At 43.3% G+C, this 16,439-nt stretch overlaps 1 protein-coding gene across 1 annotated transcript in view; it reads right to left on the reverse strand.

Moving 5' to 3' along the window:
• The window catches only part of LOC135216469 ((E3-independent) E2 ubiquitin-conjugating enzyme-like), a 561,446-nt gene that overhangs the window by 303,390 nt on the left and 241,617 nt on the right, over positions 1-16,439 (reverse strand). Inside the window, 2 exon segments of the mRNA XM_064251838.1 lie at positions 6,762-6,809; positions 16,251-16,435. Coding sequence (XP_064107908.1) covers positions 6,762-6,809; positions 16,251-16,435 — 233 coding nt within the window.

Raw genomic sequence — 16,439 nt, forward strand, 5'->3', positions numbered from 1 at the left:
CGTCGTTTTGTATTCCTCCACCAGTGGCGTCTGATTCCCCTTCACACCGAGGGGAAGCTGTGACGTCATCACCACTTGTGATGTCACTCCCATCAATGATGTCACTCCCAGTTGTCTCCTCTGCTCTGCCTCTCTCAGCCGTGATGTCATGTCTGCCACCCAGTTCGCTACATCTCCCTTTCATGTCATCGGAGCCTTCTCTTGCAGATCAGTCTGAGGTTATATGCCAGGCAGTGCTTAAGAGGTTGGACTCTGTTTTGGATAAGTTGGCTGCCTTGTCGGTTGGCAAGACTGGAAGGAAACGTGTTGCTTCATCCCCGCCTCCTGCATAAGAAACCAGTGCTGTCTTCCTCTCCTTCTTCCCCCCTCTACGTCACGTCAGCGTATCAAGCGTTGGAAGGCTAAGGACTTTGCTCTTTCTTCACCTATGAGGGAAGCCCAACGCGGATGTGTTCTTGAGAGTGTTGGTATTTCGGAGTGTTAGTGTATTTTCCCTTGTGCAATCTGCAGTGGCTGCTTCGTCCTCTACATTGAATCATGGGCGTGTTGAAACCTCCCCCGTCTGTGCACATCGCAAGCGTGTTGCAACCTCCCCCATCCATGCACATCACAAGCGTGTTGCAACCTCCCGTCTGTGCACATGATGCAAGTGCTCCTTCTTCTCCAAGGCCTATTCATCGCAGTAAGGATCATAAGGCGCCTGTCAAGAGGTCAAAGGTAGTGAGTGCGGAGTTGGTGTAGCAGGAGTGTTTGCCTGCCCCTCTCACTGGTGCTTCCAAGAGTTCGACTATGGGGGACTTTCCTTCGATCCCGAGTGCTCGGGATTCCTCTCCAACTCACGTTCGTACGTCTGCCACGCCTGTGACGATTCATGGACGTGTTCATAAGTCATCTGTTGGAGGAGTGTGTAGTGATGTTCCTAGTGTTATAGTGGGTTCATCTCAGAAGCCGATGCGTGGACCCAGCCCAGACAGGTTAGTTGGTGTTTGGGGCTGTTTGGCTGGTGATCCTCCTGTTAATTTTAATGGGGAAGGTGCCTTAGAGGAGCCTACACATCCTTCTCGTCGTCGGTCTCTGTTGCCGGAGCAGGAGGAGGAGACATCCAGGAGATTTTGTCTTCCTTTTCAGAAGTTGTTGATCTCATTCGTGGGTTCAACAATTTGGAAAGTAAGACTCAGGCTTGATCATCTTACACTCCTTCTTGCTTGGAAGCCTTGCTGGGAACTACGCAGGATCCCAAATCATCTCTTCAGCTTCCCTTGTCGGGGCACGTCCAGTCGGTCTTGCATAAGGTTAACGCCTCTGTTTTGGACTGGGATGGTTCGCTTCGCTCTAGGGGCTCTGCCAAGCTACTACCCCTGCCTCTCATGAGACATAGGAAGTACTATGCTACGAACTCTGCATTTTTGATGTCGTGCCATCTTAACCCAGACGTCATTCGCCTGAAGCCAGGATTGACTTTGGAGCAGGTGAGGTCGGTGGCTCCGTCCTTGTCTCTGCAAGATGCTTCAGCATTCGAATCTACGGCAACCTCCATGTTGCAGACGGTTTCTTGGCTGAACTTCCGGTCTGTGGTCATTGCCAAGATAGCTTCTGACAGGTCCCCAGAAGTTGGTGAGTGCATCCTCGCTTGCCAGACTGTTGCAGTCCGGAGGCAAGGGGTTTTTGTATATGGCTCACCTCAGTGTTAATTTATGGGCTAACCTACTTCTGATTAGAAGAGACGCGGCTTTGTCAAGGATGGAGAGATCAGTTGACACGGAGTCCTTGCTGGCATTGAGGAACAGAGATCTGTTGGAGGCTCAATATTTGATTCCTCAGATAGAGCTCGAGAATGCAATAGACCGGCGCCAGGCTGACACCAAAGACAGACTGGTGCACCAGGCCGTGTCTAAGTCGGAGTCTCGTCCTTGGAGATGTCCGGCTCCTCATCCTCCCCTGTCCAGCAGCAGTCAAGAAGATTGTTGCCTGTTAGGCTGTCGAGGAATTTGAGTTCAGCAGGGCCTTTCCGTTCAATTCAACTTAGGTCAGAGGATCAATGTCCCTTTTGCTCTCATTCCTTTAAGCCAAGAAAGGGCCCAAGGGGCACAGGTAAAGAGGGCCGTTGGTAAGTTAAGTGCCTCTTCCTCTCCTGCACCATAAAGGGGGGGTGCCTGGCAGGCCATTGGGCCAAGTGGCAGAGTTATGGGGTGAAGAAGTGGGTGGTAGATGTCCTTTGGCTGGGGTACCTACTGCCATTCGACTTCTCTCCTCCTCTGTCGGACTCACCACTTCAGGCATTTGGAGTTTAGAGGACAAGCAGCAACATATCAACGTCTTGAAGTTGAAGGCAGCCTTCCTGGGTCTGAAGGAGTTTCGGGAGAAGGTAGAATGTCATTCTGTTGTTCTCGTGTCAGACAACACCATGGTGGTAGCCTATGTGAACAAACGGAGGCCTGGTTTCTTATCAACTTCACGCCTTGACCGTCTAGGTTCACCAGTGGGTGGTCAGCATATCGGTAGAGCTCTCAGCCAGGTATATCCCAGGCAAACGGAATGTGGTCGCAGGGAAACTCAGTCGTCAGGATCAGATCCTAGGCACAGTGGTCCCTTCATCAAGTGGTAGCAGAAAAGCTTTTCCAGGTTTGGGGGAGACCCATGCTGGACCTCTTTGCGACTCGCTTCAACAGGAAGCTGGAGATATTCTGTTCAGTGGTCCCAGATCCTTTAACATTAGCAGAGGACACATTCCAACATCCCTGGGACAACCTGGAGGTGTATGCCTTCCCTACGTTTTGTTTGATCCATCAAGTTCTGTAGAGGCTAATGAGTTCACAGGGTCTCAGGATAACTTTGGTAGCCCCTCTGTGGCCTCAGGCGGAATGGTTCCCAGATCTGCTGTCGTTGTTGCCAGAGTTTTCGAGGGATATTCCCCCTTGACGACTTCTCCTGTGTCAGCCCCATGCGGAAAGGCTCCACTAATCAGTAGAATCCCCGTCTCTTCACGGTTGGAGGCTATCAAGTATCTCCTCCGAGCGAGAACAGCTAGGCATATGTCCAGCAGTCTCAGAAAGTCGACCTCCGCTGTTTACCAAGGCAAATGAGCGATCTATTGTGATTGGTGTCATAAACGGGGTTTTTCTCCACTCGCACCTCTATTCAGCCAATATCAACGTTTTAACCTTCCTCAGAGACGAGAAACATTTGTCTGTTTCTGCCATTAGAGGCTACAGGGCGGCACTGAGTCTGGTGTTACGCCATAAAGGTATCGACATCTCCTCTTCTTGGGAACTTTCCTTGCTAGTCAAGTGGTTGGAGCACTCAAGTTCTCCCAGAGAGCTCAAGCCTCCGACATGGGATGTTTCCTTGGTTCTCAAGAGCTTCACTAAGAGTCCATATGAGCCCTTGCGTCACTCATCTGACAGGAACTTGAAGCTCAAGACAGTTTTCCTTCTGGCCTTGGCATCTTCCAAGAGGGTAGGGGAGCTCCACGGTCTGAACTATGAGGTGAAGCACACAAGGGGTTGGGGGTCGGCGTCCAAATTTGTCCCGGAATTCGTGGCCAAGACCTAAAATCCCTCTGTGCACGATGACAGGTTCACTTCATTTTCCATTCCATCACTGAATGGCTTTGTGGGTGGTGATGCTCAAGAGCTTTTGTTGTACCATGTCCGGGCCCTGCGTTGCTATCTTAAAAGGACTCAGCACCTTAGACTAGGCTCCCGCAGACTTTTTGTTAGCACAGGCCGTATGGAGAAAGAGGTGTCTAAGAATACTATCTTTTTTTGGATACGGGAAGCCATCAGACAGGCATACTTGACTCTTGATGATTCCACTACCACGTCTGTGCATGCTAGAGTGCATGACGTTAGGGGTATTGGTCTCTCTCTGGCTTTCAAAAAGAACTTGGCTGTACATAGAGGGCTAAGTGCTGGTACTTGGTTATGCCAGTCCACGTTCACCTCCTTCTATCTTAAGGATGTTGCCCACAGATCTATGGACACGTTTTCCCTAGGTCCTGTGGTGGCTGCCCAACAGGTTGTGTAACTCATAGTTGTCCTTAACAAGGCATTTTTGTATCTAACCTAAGATGATCATGTCGATGAGAGAATGAGTGAGTTGGCTGGTCTCCTTCTTTCTCTTGTAGCTTTCCTTCTTTATTTGGGCGGGTTAAGGAATAGATACGTCATCCGCTGGACTGGTCTGATACAGGTCAGTAAGGTAGTCATACTGATAGTGTGGTCGCTTTATATACAAATATCAAACCCTCTATTCAGTAGCATATGCCACACTCCTCGGCAAGGAGGAGTTGGGAGTAGTACAAACCCTGGTGTATTGGTTTGCTATTGGACAGTCAAAGTTTCTCTTTGGTTCCCTATACAATGGTTCTCCCATATATCATTGTACGTCATTCAGGTGAGTGGTTAGATATCTATTTATCTAGCTTCTCAACGGGCTTCAGTCCCTCTTCAGAAGTCATTTCTTCTGGAAGCCGGCTAAGACAATTTGTATTCTTTATAGCTACAAACCTGAGGTCTTAACATTATACTGCCCGTCACTAGCCACCCCTCTGTGTGTTAAAGACATCCTGAGTTGGGAAAGACTGACGCGATGGCGTAGGTGAGTGGTCCTTGACCCCTCTTCACCCGATCTACGCATGAGTTGCCAGATATCACAAGACTCCTTGCTTTCATCTGTTTTTTAACTGGATCCAGCTGGGCACTAGAAATTATCCTATTGTTAAGACCTCAGGTTTGTACGTAGCTATGAAAAATACAAATTGTCTTAGAAAATTTGTCATTTTGTTCCTAGACAATATACAAACCCTCGGTTCTTTACATTAGAAAGACTCACTGGTTTGAGGGAGGAATCTGAGTGAGTCTTTTGATCTCTTGAACTGACTGGAGTTCTGCATACCTGGGCTATTCCTCCTGGTCAAAAGAGTAAAGCAGAGTGTCCTGCCTCTGACAAATTGATCGGAGTATAAGAACTGCAAGATCAAGAGTCACACATCTGGACCTTTTCGCGTGAAGGAGGAATTGTAACTCATACGTAAAAATGATGGAAAGAATATACGGTTAAGGGCATTAAGGCAAGGATCCAAAAAAGGTTTGCTTTATTGCTAGTCTCTTTCCTCCCCTTGGAGCAGGATTGCTTCTATGATTCTAATAAGAAAAATAGAAAGGAAGCTCGAAATGTAGACTTAGCGCAACAGTCCAGCAAGTGTAGGTTCAAGTCCTATTCTCACCCCAAAGGAAGAGAAGTAGATAAAAGAGGAAGGAGGAGGAGGAGAGGCCAGTCACTCTTGAATCCTTCTACCTCTTGAGCTGCACACTTTAGGCAAGATGAAAATTGTCCTCTTAAAAGAGCTGCCTAAGAAAACACAACTTGTTGAGCATCCACCAAAGATCCAAGGAAAAAAAAGTTTCCAAGGACTTGTGAGCAAATACTGGAAGGATGAAAGATATGAAAATGGTCCTTATGAGACCAAATCTACCTTCCAGTCCAACATATTCTTTGGAATGAGAGGAAAGGACTAAGCCACTGGTACTGTGTACTCTCAAGGAAAGCATACAGGTGACTTTGACAATGGCTGCAGAGAACCTCTCAATCTTGCAAAACTAGAAGAAAGACGTACCCTTAGACACTTCTCCTTTGGAGAGTCAGTACTGGAGAAAAGTTGTTGACATCCATGTCAAGGATGTTGAATCTTCCGAAGGTACAGAAACACATCAATAGGAAAAATTAAAGATTGATCCTGATCATCAATTACAAAGTCCAAGGTGCAGGAGATCATGAAGGACTCCAACTGTCAACAGATCTTGAATGATACGGAATTCATTATGACGTTTGAGATGGAGACAAGAAACTAATACCCACCTTTTGAAGGGTGACATTCAAGAAGATCCATGCAAATCGTCTATCCTCTTTGCTGATGCCAGAGAGACAAGATGCAGTCTTTAAAAACAATTCTCTGTCTACTGATTCTCACAAGAGCGTGTGCACCCTAAATGAGTCAAGTGCCATCTAGAGCCTGAGGTCCCTGTGATGGCAGGACAGAAAGAAGTTTTTCATCAGTAGCTGAATCTTGACTGAGGAGAAAAATATTACTTATGTGAATAACTAGGGGGAATATGGACCTACGTCTACCACAACTGAATCGAAGAGAAGTAACTCTCGCAATTCCGACCACAGAAAAAGGCCTGTCAATGACACTAACCAGCAAAAATGACTCCAAGCCCTGGAATTCTACAGAGGATTAAAGAGTTATCAAGCTACATATTTCTGTTGCTGCTTGTCATCATAGCCTAGGCTTGCAAGAAAATCTGGATAGTCCTTCAATCATGAGGACACGGGACTGTACCATCTGACTAACCGCACTTATGTCACTGGCACTGAAGGTTGGTTCATGGAGGAACTCCTCTTGTTTCGTTAATAGAGGTTTTCGTTTATTGGCACCCCGCCAAGACCAGAACCCACCGTCCCCCTATAAGCGGGGACTGCCTGTATTCAATATATAAAAAAGTAATAAAAAAAAAAGATCCCACTGCCCCACCTACCGGATGGTAGTCACTGCCTAACCACCTTGCTCAAGAGTTTTAATGGTCGTGTTCCACCTCACCATAAGCAATTCCTAATGCAAAGGAAAGGTTTGTATATTGTGTAGGAACAACTATAGTTGTTAGTGTACCTAAACCCATGCAAAAACCAAAACCAAACCACAATGGTTGCCAACACCAGATAAATCGAAACAAAGCACAGCATTTTTTTTTTTAGCATACCTTCATCTGTGTTTTCAGCACCAACTAAAATTGACCGCGCTTTTCTCTCTGCAAAGCAAAGCAACAAAAACTGAAATAACAAAACAAACCATAAAAACACCTAATGATTCTACAGACTGACATAAGGTTTTAAGAGACAAATTATAAAGATAGTATAAGCTTTCAGCTAATATCAAGAATGTTTCTGGATAATCAAGTCCACAAATTATAAAGATAGTATAACCTTTCAGCTAATATCAAAAATATATTTCTGGATAGTCAAGTCCACTAGCACTCTTGGGTAGAACACTGAGTTGAAATACTACCACATATTTATGGGAGTATTTAATGCCCTTTACGTATATATGTCCAATTTATAATGTACTACATCAGATCTCTTTCCATGGACTTAGGAATACAATACAAAAACCCATCATTATTTACAATATATTGGCCACTGCATCAGAATAAGCTTCACTGTTACTAAGAGAAATGACATTATCAACTGATATTTATCAGTTGATAACATCATTGACACCACTATAATCTCAAGGGTTGAGAATAGGATGATGGCATTTGATGACTTTAGAAGGTCAAAGGGTTTAATTGTAATTTCATCCTATGATAAAAAGGTGAAATTTTTAGTACGATGTTTAATGACATGTTAATTGGTAGAGTCATGTCAAATATACTCATCAGCTTATCAATCAAGACTGAAAGTTACATGTAGTTCACAATATAGGTCTTGAAATATGCATGGGGGCTTATTTAGAACATCATCCATTGAAGATGTGCATGTGGCTGAAACAAACTTCCCTTGAAGAATACATGATAGGAGCTTGGATTACACTGTATTGTGCAACTGGAAAAGCTTCCCAGCAAATCAAAACAGTTTGCAATTTCCTAGCAATTGAAAATACGTAGGATAAGGGTCCAAGGTCCCTCTCCATCAATGTGTACACAGGAATCAAGCAAAAGGTTGATGATGACTCTGTAACAAAACCTGCATGCCTCCTAAGGCCCACTTAACCTAGCTCACACAGAGGGTAAGGTTTTGTTGCACAGTAATAACCTATCACGCTCCAAGTGAGATTTAAATTCAGAATCACAGCATTAGAAAACTCAGCAGTGATACCATTTAAATTCAGAATCACAGCATTACAAAACTCAGCAGTGATACCACTCAGCTACCATTTCAGGTTGAAAGATCTGACGATAATGCATTGATAATCAAAGGAAAAATATCTGTGAACTAGATTACTACCATTTTCACCATGGGTTGTTCTTGAAACATTCTGCTGCTCTAAATCAGTAATTCAACCCAGGATTTCAGAAAGTGAAAATGGAGCCAAATTCCTGTAATATGATTGCAGTCCATATTCCAGTTACATGAAAATGTACATTGATTGCTCAGTCAGAATATGGAGTTATACAGTATATGCTTTGTATATAAAGATGGGATATAATTTACAAAACAATTTGACACTGCAACTATGTTAATTGTAGAAATACAGCTGCAGTTCAAGCTCTGCCACTTGCAAATAAATCTAAGGCCCAAAATGTATCAATTATTTGTCATGTAAAGTTCTCTGAACTTCCTAAATGTAAACTTAGAAGGGTATTTTAAATTTCATACAATGCTGCACAATATATCTTAGCACACATATTTGATCAGTGTAACTCTTGTCTTCTTTAAAACTAGCTTCTTCATCAATTTTATGTATACTTACCAAGTAGTTACATAGCTATAGTTTCTAAAACCGCCAGCAGCTAGAATGTTTGAAATTCACGGTAGCGCTAGTTTGTTTTCGTCAGGTGATATCCCCGCCCACTATCGGGGGAGTGAGGAACCAACACCGTACAAAAATCAGTTGTTTATGCTGTATTATCCATGTGAGGGGAGGAGGGCGGGCTTTGATCATGTAACTATGTACTTGGTAAGTATACATAAAATCTTATTTTATCATAAAAATGTCATTTTTATGTATACAACTTACCAAGTAGTTACATATCTGAATCCCACATTGTAGGAGGTGGGATCCATGGATATGTACATATCTTCTAAAATTTAATAAATACAAAATATGTACTTAGTGCTAGCATCCATGCAAATGCTTGTTGGTTCCTTACCTCTTAAGAGAGCTGAACAGTTGATTTCTGCCTCTGGAAGTCGCTCGTCTTAACTCATAGGGACATGGCGGTATAGCCATGACTCGTCCTCTAAAAAGTGGGACCCATGCAGCTAAGGAATGTCCGTGGCTAGCATGGTCAACCAAAGGATGCCCCTGCCCAGGGCACAGTACCATATAACATCATGTTACCAGAGTAAAAAATATCACCTTCACCATAACCATAATATTCATACCCGACTATACACTTGACTGAAGGGTACTCCTAGTACATCCATATTACCTCCAGGCTCCCCTAAAAATTCAACAACCTTATTCAAGGTGAAGAGATAGGCTAGGAAGGTATGACTTCCTACACACCCTTACCCAATGCTGTGCCCGCCGCTAAATACGGACCCAGGGTACTGCAATTGTCACAAGACTGTCTCAATATCATGCAAGTAATGCGAGGCAAAATCTGATTTACAACTCCAATACGTTGCTTGTATAATCGAGTCCAAAGAGAAATTGTGTTTAAATGAGAAGGATGTTGCCACTGCTCTCACCTCGTGAGCTTTCACTTTAAGTTTATTAAGATCAGTTTCTTTCACTTGTGAATGTGCATCTACAATTGAACTATGTAAGAAGAATGCCAGGGCGTTTTTAGACATCGGGCATGCAGGATTCCTTACCTAACACCATAAACAATCTGACGGGCCCCTAATTTTCTCTGTCCTTTGTAAATAACATTTCAGAGCTTTGACCGGGCAGAGTAACCTCTCTTCTTCTTCCGGTCCTACCAAGTCCATGAGGTTTTTGATACTGAGAGAACGAAGCCACGGTTTGGAAGGAATCTTGTTTTTTGCTAAAAACCCCAAGGTTAATGTGCAAACTGCATTACCCTGAGCAAATCCTATTCTCTTGTTCGTGGCATTTATTTCACTCACCCTTTTAGCTGTAGACAGGGCTACTAGGAATAGGGTCTTTCTCGTCAACGGATCATACAGAGTTTCCGACAGCCACTTAAGTACTACATCTACATTCCAAGACAATATCTTTGAACCTTTGGGTTTTCCTATATCAAAGGAATTAATGAGATCTGCAAGACCTCTATTCGTTGATACTTCCAATACTCTGTGATTGAAAACAGACCCCAACATTGCCTTATAACCTTTGATAGTCGCAGTAGACAGTTTCCTGTCTGTTCTAAGATATAATAGAAAATATGCTATTTCTGTTAAAGTTGTCTTAGAAGATAAAACATTATGTTCTTTACACCACGCTCTAAACATAGTCCACTTTGCCTGGTAGACTTTACGTAACGATTCCCTTCTGCACTGAGTGATAGCTCTTGCCGCTTGTCTTGAAAACCCCTTCACTCGTAAGAGTTGTCGGACAGTCTGTAAGCGGTTAGGGACAGATGGACAGTCCTTGATGGAACTTTCTGAAGTGGGGTTGTCTGAGAAGGTCTGTTCTCTGAGGTAGTAACCTTGGTCAATCCACCAGTAGGTCTAAAAGATCTGGGAACCATTCCTGAGCTGGCCAGAATGGAGCAATGAGAGTCATCGAAATGTTGTGATGTGTTCCGAATTTGTTGACGATTTCTCTCGCCATCTTGAATGGAGGAAAGGCATACAAGTTCTTGTTCGACCAGTCCAAAAGCATCGCATCCGTCACCCATGCATTCGGGTCGGGCTGGTGAACAGTAAAGGGGGAGACGATGGTTTCTTGCTGTGGCAAACAGATCTATCATAGGTTTTCCCCAGAGTTTCCAAAATTCGAGGCATACCACTGGGTTTATCATCCATTCCGTGTGAAGTACTTGCCTCCTGCAGCTTAGTTCGTCCGCAAGTACATTGAATTTTCCGTAAATGAACCTTGTTATTAATGTGGTATGATTCCAATTTGCCCATAACAGCAGGCTTCTTGCCGTCTCGCAAAGAGAAAACGAGTGTGTCCCTCCTTGTTTCCTTATGTACAAGAGCGCTGTTGTACTGTCTGAATGTATTGCCACTACTGTTGCAAACTTCGTCTGCAAAATTCAACAATCCCCAGTGGATGGCAGTCAGTTCCTTAGATTTAAATGCCACTGTTTTTTTTGTGCATTCCAAATGCCTGATACTTCTTTTCCCCCATAATCACTCCCCAACCTTGATCTGATGCGTCTGAAAAGAACACTAGGTTGGGGCTCCAGAGCATTCCTGAAGAACTAGAAATTCATCTACCTTCTATAGGCACAACTCGATTCTTTATGGGGATGGAAAAGCCCGAAAACTCACTGACTTTATCCTCATACCCAAATAGACTAGTTCCTGGCGGAGTAACTGCGACTTTTGCCTGTTTATTAAGAGTCCTAATTCCTGAGCTAAAGTCAGGGTATTCTGAAAGTCCTCCGTGCACCTCTCCTTTGTTTGTGACCAGAGAAGCCAATCATCCAAAAAAAAGGAATATCCTTATCCCGACTAGATGTAACCATTTCGCAATGGGAGCTAGCACTCTGGTGAACACTTGTGGGGCAGTCGAAAGCCTGAAACACAGAGCTCTGAACTGGTATACAGGCAGTCCCCGGGTTACGACGGGGGTTCCGTTCTTGAGACGCGTCATAAGCCGAAAATCGTCATAAGCCGGAACATCATAAAAAATCCTAAGAAAACCTTACTTTTAATGCTTTGGGTGCATTGAAAACTATGTAAACTGCATTCTTATTGCATTTTTCATAAAAAAAACTTAAAATATGGATTATTTTGCATTTTTGGTGTCATATTTCATCTGCCAGATGAGCGTTGTAGGCGTCGTAACTCTGGAAATAATGTCTGATGAATATAATTGAGAAGCGCCTTAACCTCAGAACGTCGTAACACGGGGACTGCCTTTATTTTGTTCCTGAAGACAAAATGCAAAAACCTCTTTGAGTTTTGGTGTATTGGAATGTGAAAATATGCATCCTCCATATCGATGGAGATCATCCAATCCCCCTGATCGATTGTTGAAAGAACAGATTGATTCGTCTCCATCTTGAACTTTGTCTTCTGCACATATTGGTTCAGAGTGCTTACGTCCAATATGGGTCTCCATCCCCCCCGATGACTTGGGGACAACGAACAGATGATTGTAAAAACTTGGGGTTAGTGGCTCATCTACTAACTCTATTGCTTTCTTTTGCAAGAGGGACGAAACCTCTTCCGAAAGGGCAATGAATTTCTTTGAATTTTCTGAGTAAGCTATCAAAGCTATTGGAGAGCCTGATAACGGTGGCTTTCTCTTGAATAGAATATCATATCCTTCTCTTAAAACCTTTACGATACAAGGTTCTGCCCCTCTTGCTTTCCCATTCTTCCCAATATTGACGGAGCCTCGCTCCTACTGGTGCACGAAGGACTGATACATTACTTCTTGGTCGAAGGGTTGGTTGTGGATTTTTTAATAGATCTAAGGGTGAAACGTGCTTTACCCCTTGATCTTGGGAAATATCTACCAAATCCCCTGCCCCGAAAAGGTTGTCCTCAGCTGGCTGGCAAGGGATGTACACTGGGAATATTTTTTCTAGTACGTTAAGTGGATTACGAGAGAAGATCCTGTGTTGCTTTCTTTTGCAATTCGGAGACAACTAGCACTACTGTCTCCTCTGGAAACAGGTGCTTTTTATCCAAAGGCAAATACAGTAAGGCAGACTTTTGAGTACAAGAAACTTCTTTAGATGTTAAAGAACACCAAAGTTCTCTCTTCTTTAGGATGCCTAACGTGAAGGAGAGGCTAGTTCCGTGGATCCGTCTCTAATACCCTTATATAAACAGGAGATCACTCCCGAAATGTCTACAAAGGCTTCCTCATTCAACATGGAATAACTCTTGAGTTTACGTCCCAAGGCTCCTTCTGTCCAGTCCAGGAAACTTATAACTTCAAATACCCTAAAGATATTTTTAATTAAGTGATCTAATTCTGACGCTGTAAACATGATCTTGGCCAAGTTGAAAGCCGATCTTCTTGCAGAGTCAATAAGAGTGGAGAAGTCTCGCTGGGCAGATGCAGACACACCCAAAGAGAGAGCTTCTCTGGTTTCGTAACATAAATGTCTTCTCATTGAAAGACGAGAAGGAGGGAAACTGAAGTTAACTTTGCCTTGATCCCTCTTATCCTCAAGCCAAAGGTTAATTTCCTTTCACGCTTTTCGAGCCAAAAAGGACAGTACTAGTTTGAGTAATTTCCTGGTGTCTTCCTGGTTGTCTCTCATGTAAGAAGACACTGGCAACGTGGGAGTCACTGGCAAGAACGAATCCGAAAAATTTGCAACAAAGTAAAACACCAAGGCTTTGTATGCAGTGAGAGAAGACTCTTTATCCTCCTCTTCTCCTATCTCTTCTTCTTTGGCTGAAGAAATAGGTGATAAGTTCTCTATAGGTTGAACCATGGGCACCACAGACTCAATAAAGTTCAAAATGCTGTCTAAACTTGTTCTGGATGGCTGAAAAATAAGGAATCGGGGGCAGCAACCACCTGAGATCCTGTCGGTAAGACCGAAGCTGATACTGATGACACAGACTGTCTGAGAGCTTCATACTGGTCCATCTGTGCACCTGGTTGCATGTATACCTGTGGATGCTCAGGCACCAATGGACGTCCTGGAGCCAATGGACGCTCGGGCGCAAATGGGCGCTAGTGGATGCTCGGGCACTAGTGGGCGCTCAGGCTATAGTAGACGCTTGGGCGCTAGTGGACGCTTGGGCACTAGTGGACATTTGGGTGCTAATGGACACTTGGGAGCCAAAGGTTGCTCTAGTGCAGCTGCGCGAGTTTCGGGCGCTAATAGCTGCTCTGGCCTGCAGGCAAACTGTGGCGACAATGGGCGCTCAAGAGTCGGCGTGTTCTTGCCTGCCACCGACTTCTCTAATTTACTGTCGGTTCCAGAGCCGTAGAAAACCTCTGAGCTGATGGGCACTCATACTCCGAACGCTGAACCTGTATCCCAGGAGTCTCCTGAATTACAGGAGAGTGGTGGGAGCCTTACCTGTCCTTCAGCATTAGAGGTGTGGACAGGTGCCGATGACATCTCCAAAGTTTACTCTTCCCCGTACTCTTAACCTCCGAAAGTCTGCCAGAGGAAGACCTTCTAGACTATGACTTAGAATTAGAGGAAGGGATCTTCTCACTACGACATCCCTCTCCTGCCATATCCAGAGAGAATCTCTCTGGAGAGTCCCAAAAACTACACGAAGGCTGTTCTTTTTAGAAAAAACTAGCCTTTTTACAGAGGACTGGAGAGGGAGACAACTTACGAGCCCTCCTTTTCAATGGGCGGGACTCGTCATGGAATCACCACTGGCGCCTGGGAGAGGACTCCCCAGAGCTGGAAGCACTAGATGAAAGCGGTACTCCTTTAGAGACGCCTTTCCAATGGTGCTCTGTTGCGATCTGGGATTTGTCAACAGAATCGCCTGAGGGGGCGACTGCTCATGGGCAGATCCCACTGACCTCCCTTGGGCTACCAGTATGCCTCCTCCCAGGTTCTGGGGAGTCTGACAGGGACCTTTGCCTAGGAGAATCAGTGGGCCGAACAGCCACCTCCTCCACAACACTTGCACTTACTTCACCACTAAACTTGTCCATTAGGGTTTTCACAGACACTCTTAATTTCTCCATTGCTTGAAGCATGATCGAAAATTCTTTATTTACTCTTGCCTCTAAATTGGCCACAGCATCGGGTATGGATGAGAGAGAGCCAAGATTAGGACTAGGAATGACAGGTGGTGGGGAAGGTTCAGAAAGAGACAAATTATCATTAAACAATTCATGACTAACTAAGCTTTTAGCTTTAGCTCTAGAAGCAGCTTTTTTCTTTTTATCTCTCTCTAACTTGTTCGTGTAACTAGTCAAGATCTCCCAATTAATACATTCTCAACATGTTTGATCTGTCCCCTAAAACCTGTGCAAACTGAATGTGGATCATTACAAGCTTTAGGTTTTGTAGACCAATTCAAAACTAGTTAATTTCAGTGCAAAATTTTTTTTAAACTATTTATCTGAATTTCTAAATAGCTAATCACCGAAAAGAAAATCTACCAATATTTTAAGAGCACTTCACCAAATAACTCCAACAATGAGCGACGGTAAAGAATTCCAAAAATTCTGCTGACTACTGAAACTGTGTTAACAGTACCAGCCGGCAGAAACAACTCATTTTCGTACGGTTTTGGTTCCTCACTTCACCGATAGTGGGCGGGCGGTATCACCTGACCAAAACAAACTAGCGCTATCATGAATTTCAAAAATTCTAGCTGCCGACAGTTTTAGAAACTATAGCAATGTAACTACTTGGTAAGTTGCATACATAAAATTGGCATATTCAGTCAGTTCACCATTATTTGCTAAGATTTTCAAAATCCCTGCCAACCGGTTTTGTTACCTCATTCCATATTCTGTACAACAGCCTAGTGGTAAATGTGACATTTATTTTTCAGGTTAAGAATTATTTCAGCAATTATCCCACCAAGCCTGAGGCTTTGCCCTCATAAGTTTCTGTATTACTGATTCCATTTCCTAAAAAGTAATTTTGTTTATCATTATATTCAGATCTTCAGTTTCTGTTATACCAATCAAATTATTGCCATCATATCTCATTTATGACCTTACAAAATAGTTCCATCCAGTGCTGTCTTTCTTCTTCTGGTTTCATTGCTGACACATCCTATCCAAAATATATTACAATCAACTGCAACAAAATATATTACAAAAAACTGTATGCACAATTTGGATTAAAGCACTATCACTGCACATGCTCTACACAAACAACTATATAATGGTATTTATCATAAAAACCTTCTAAAAATTATAACAACACTATACACATTGACAGAGAAAATTTAATTAAAAAACAATGTCATACAAATTTTGTCCAGTTCACCTAAGTCTCCTTCTCTCTCTAAATCCATGCACATTTTGGTTCCTAGAACAACTGAAAAATCATCCTCCATATTTCCAATAATCTCTTCTGTTTGCTGTATTCAGATTCATAACTACCTTTAACAATAAATGGAAGGGGTCTACTAATTAACCGTTTTCATAAGGCATGATTCTTCTCGAAAACTAAACTAAAGGCTTGGTTTCTGCACAAGAACAATCCCCCAATATAAAACTTTATTTCCGCATAATTGCCACACCATTCTACATCAAATTTTCAGAGCTAAATAACCGAATCTGATAAGATGTAGTTACAAACATGACACCATGAGAATCAACAGACTTACTAACACTGCCTCACATTAACCAAAAGTACAACCCCCAAAACCAATATTCATAAGTAGAGTGATATATAATTTGTTAAAAAGTCAGAATGAAACCATTTATCGAATATAAAAATTACTAAATTGGACACTATGTCTTACACTGATTTACCAGGGCAACTTACTTGACTTATTTTTTGCTGGTCTTGGTCTTAATGGACAAGGATTAGTGTGGTCTGATGTGAGCTGACCAGCCATTAGCCGCCTCCACTGGTCTCTGGTCATTATTGTATCTCCCTCTCTGAGTATATAATAATTTCGATCGCCCAACTGCAGTGTGCATGGCTCAAATACATTCAACATCTTCACCCTGG

Source organism: Macrobrachium nipponense, chromosome 6 (assembly GCF_015104395.2).
Source record: "Macrobrachium nipponense isolate FS-2020 chromosome 6, ASM1510439v2, whole genome shotgun sequence".
Taxonomy (NCBI): domain Eukaryota; kingdom Metazoa; phylum Arthropoda; class Malacostraca; order Decapoda; family Palaemonidae; genus Macrobrachium; species Macrobrachium nipponense.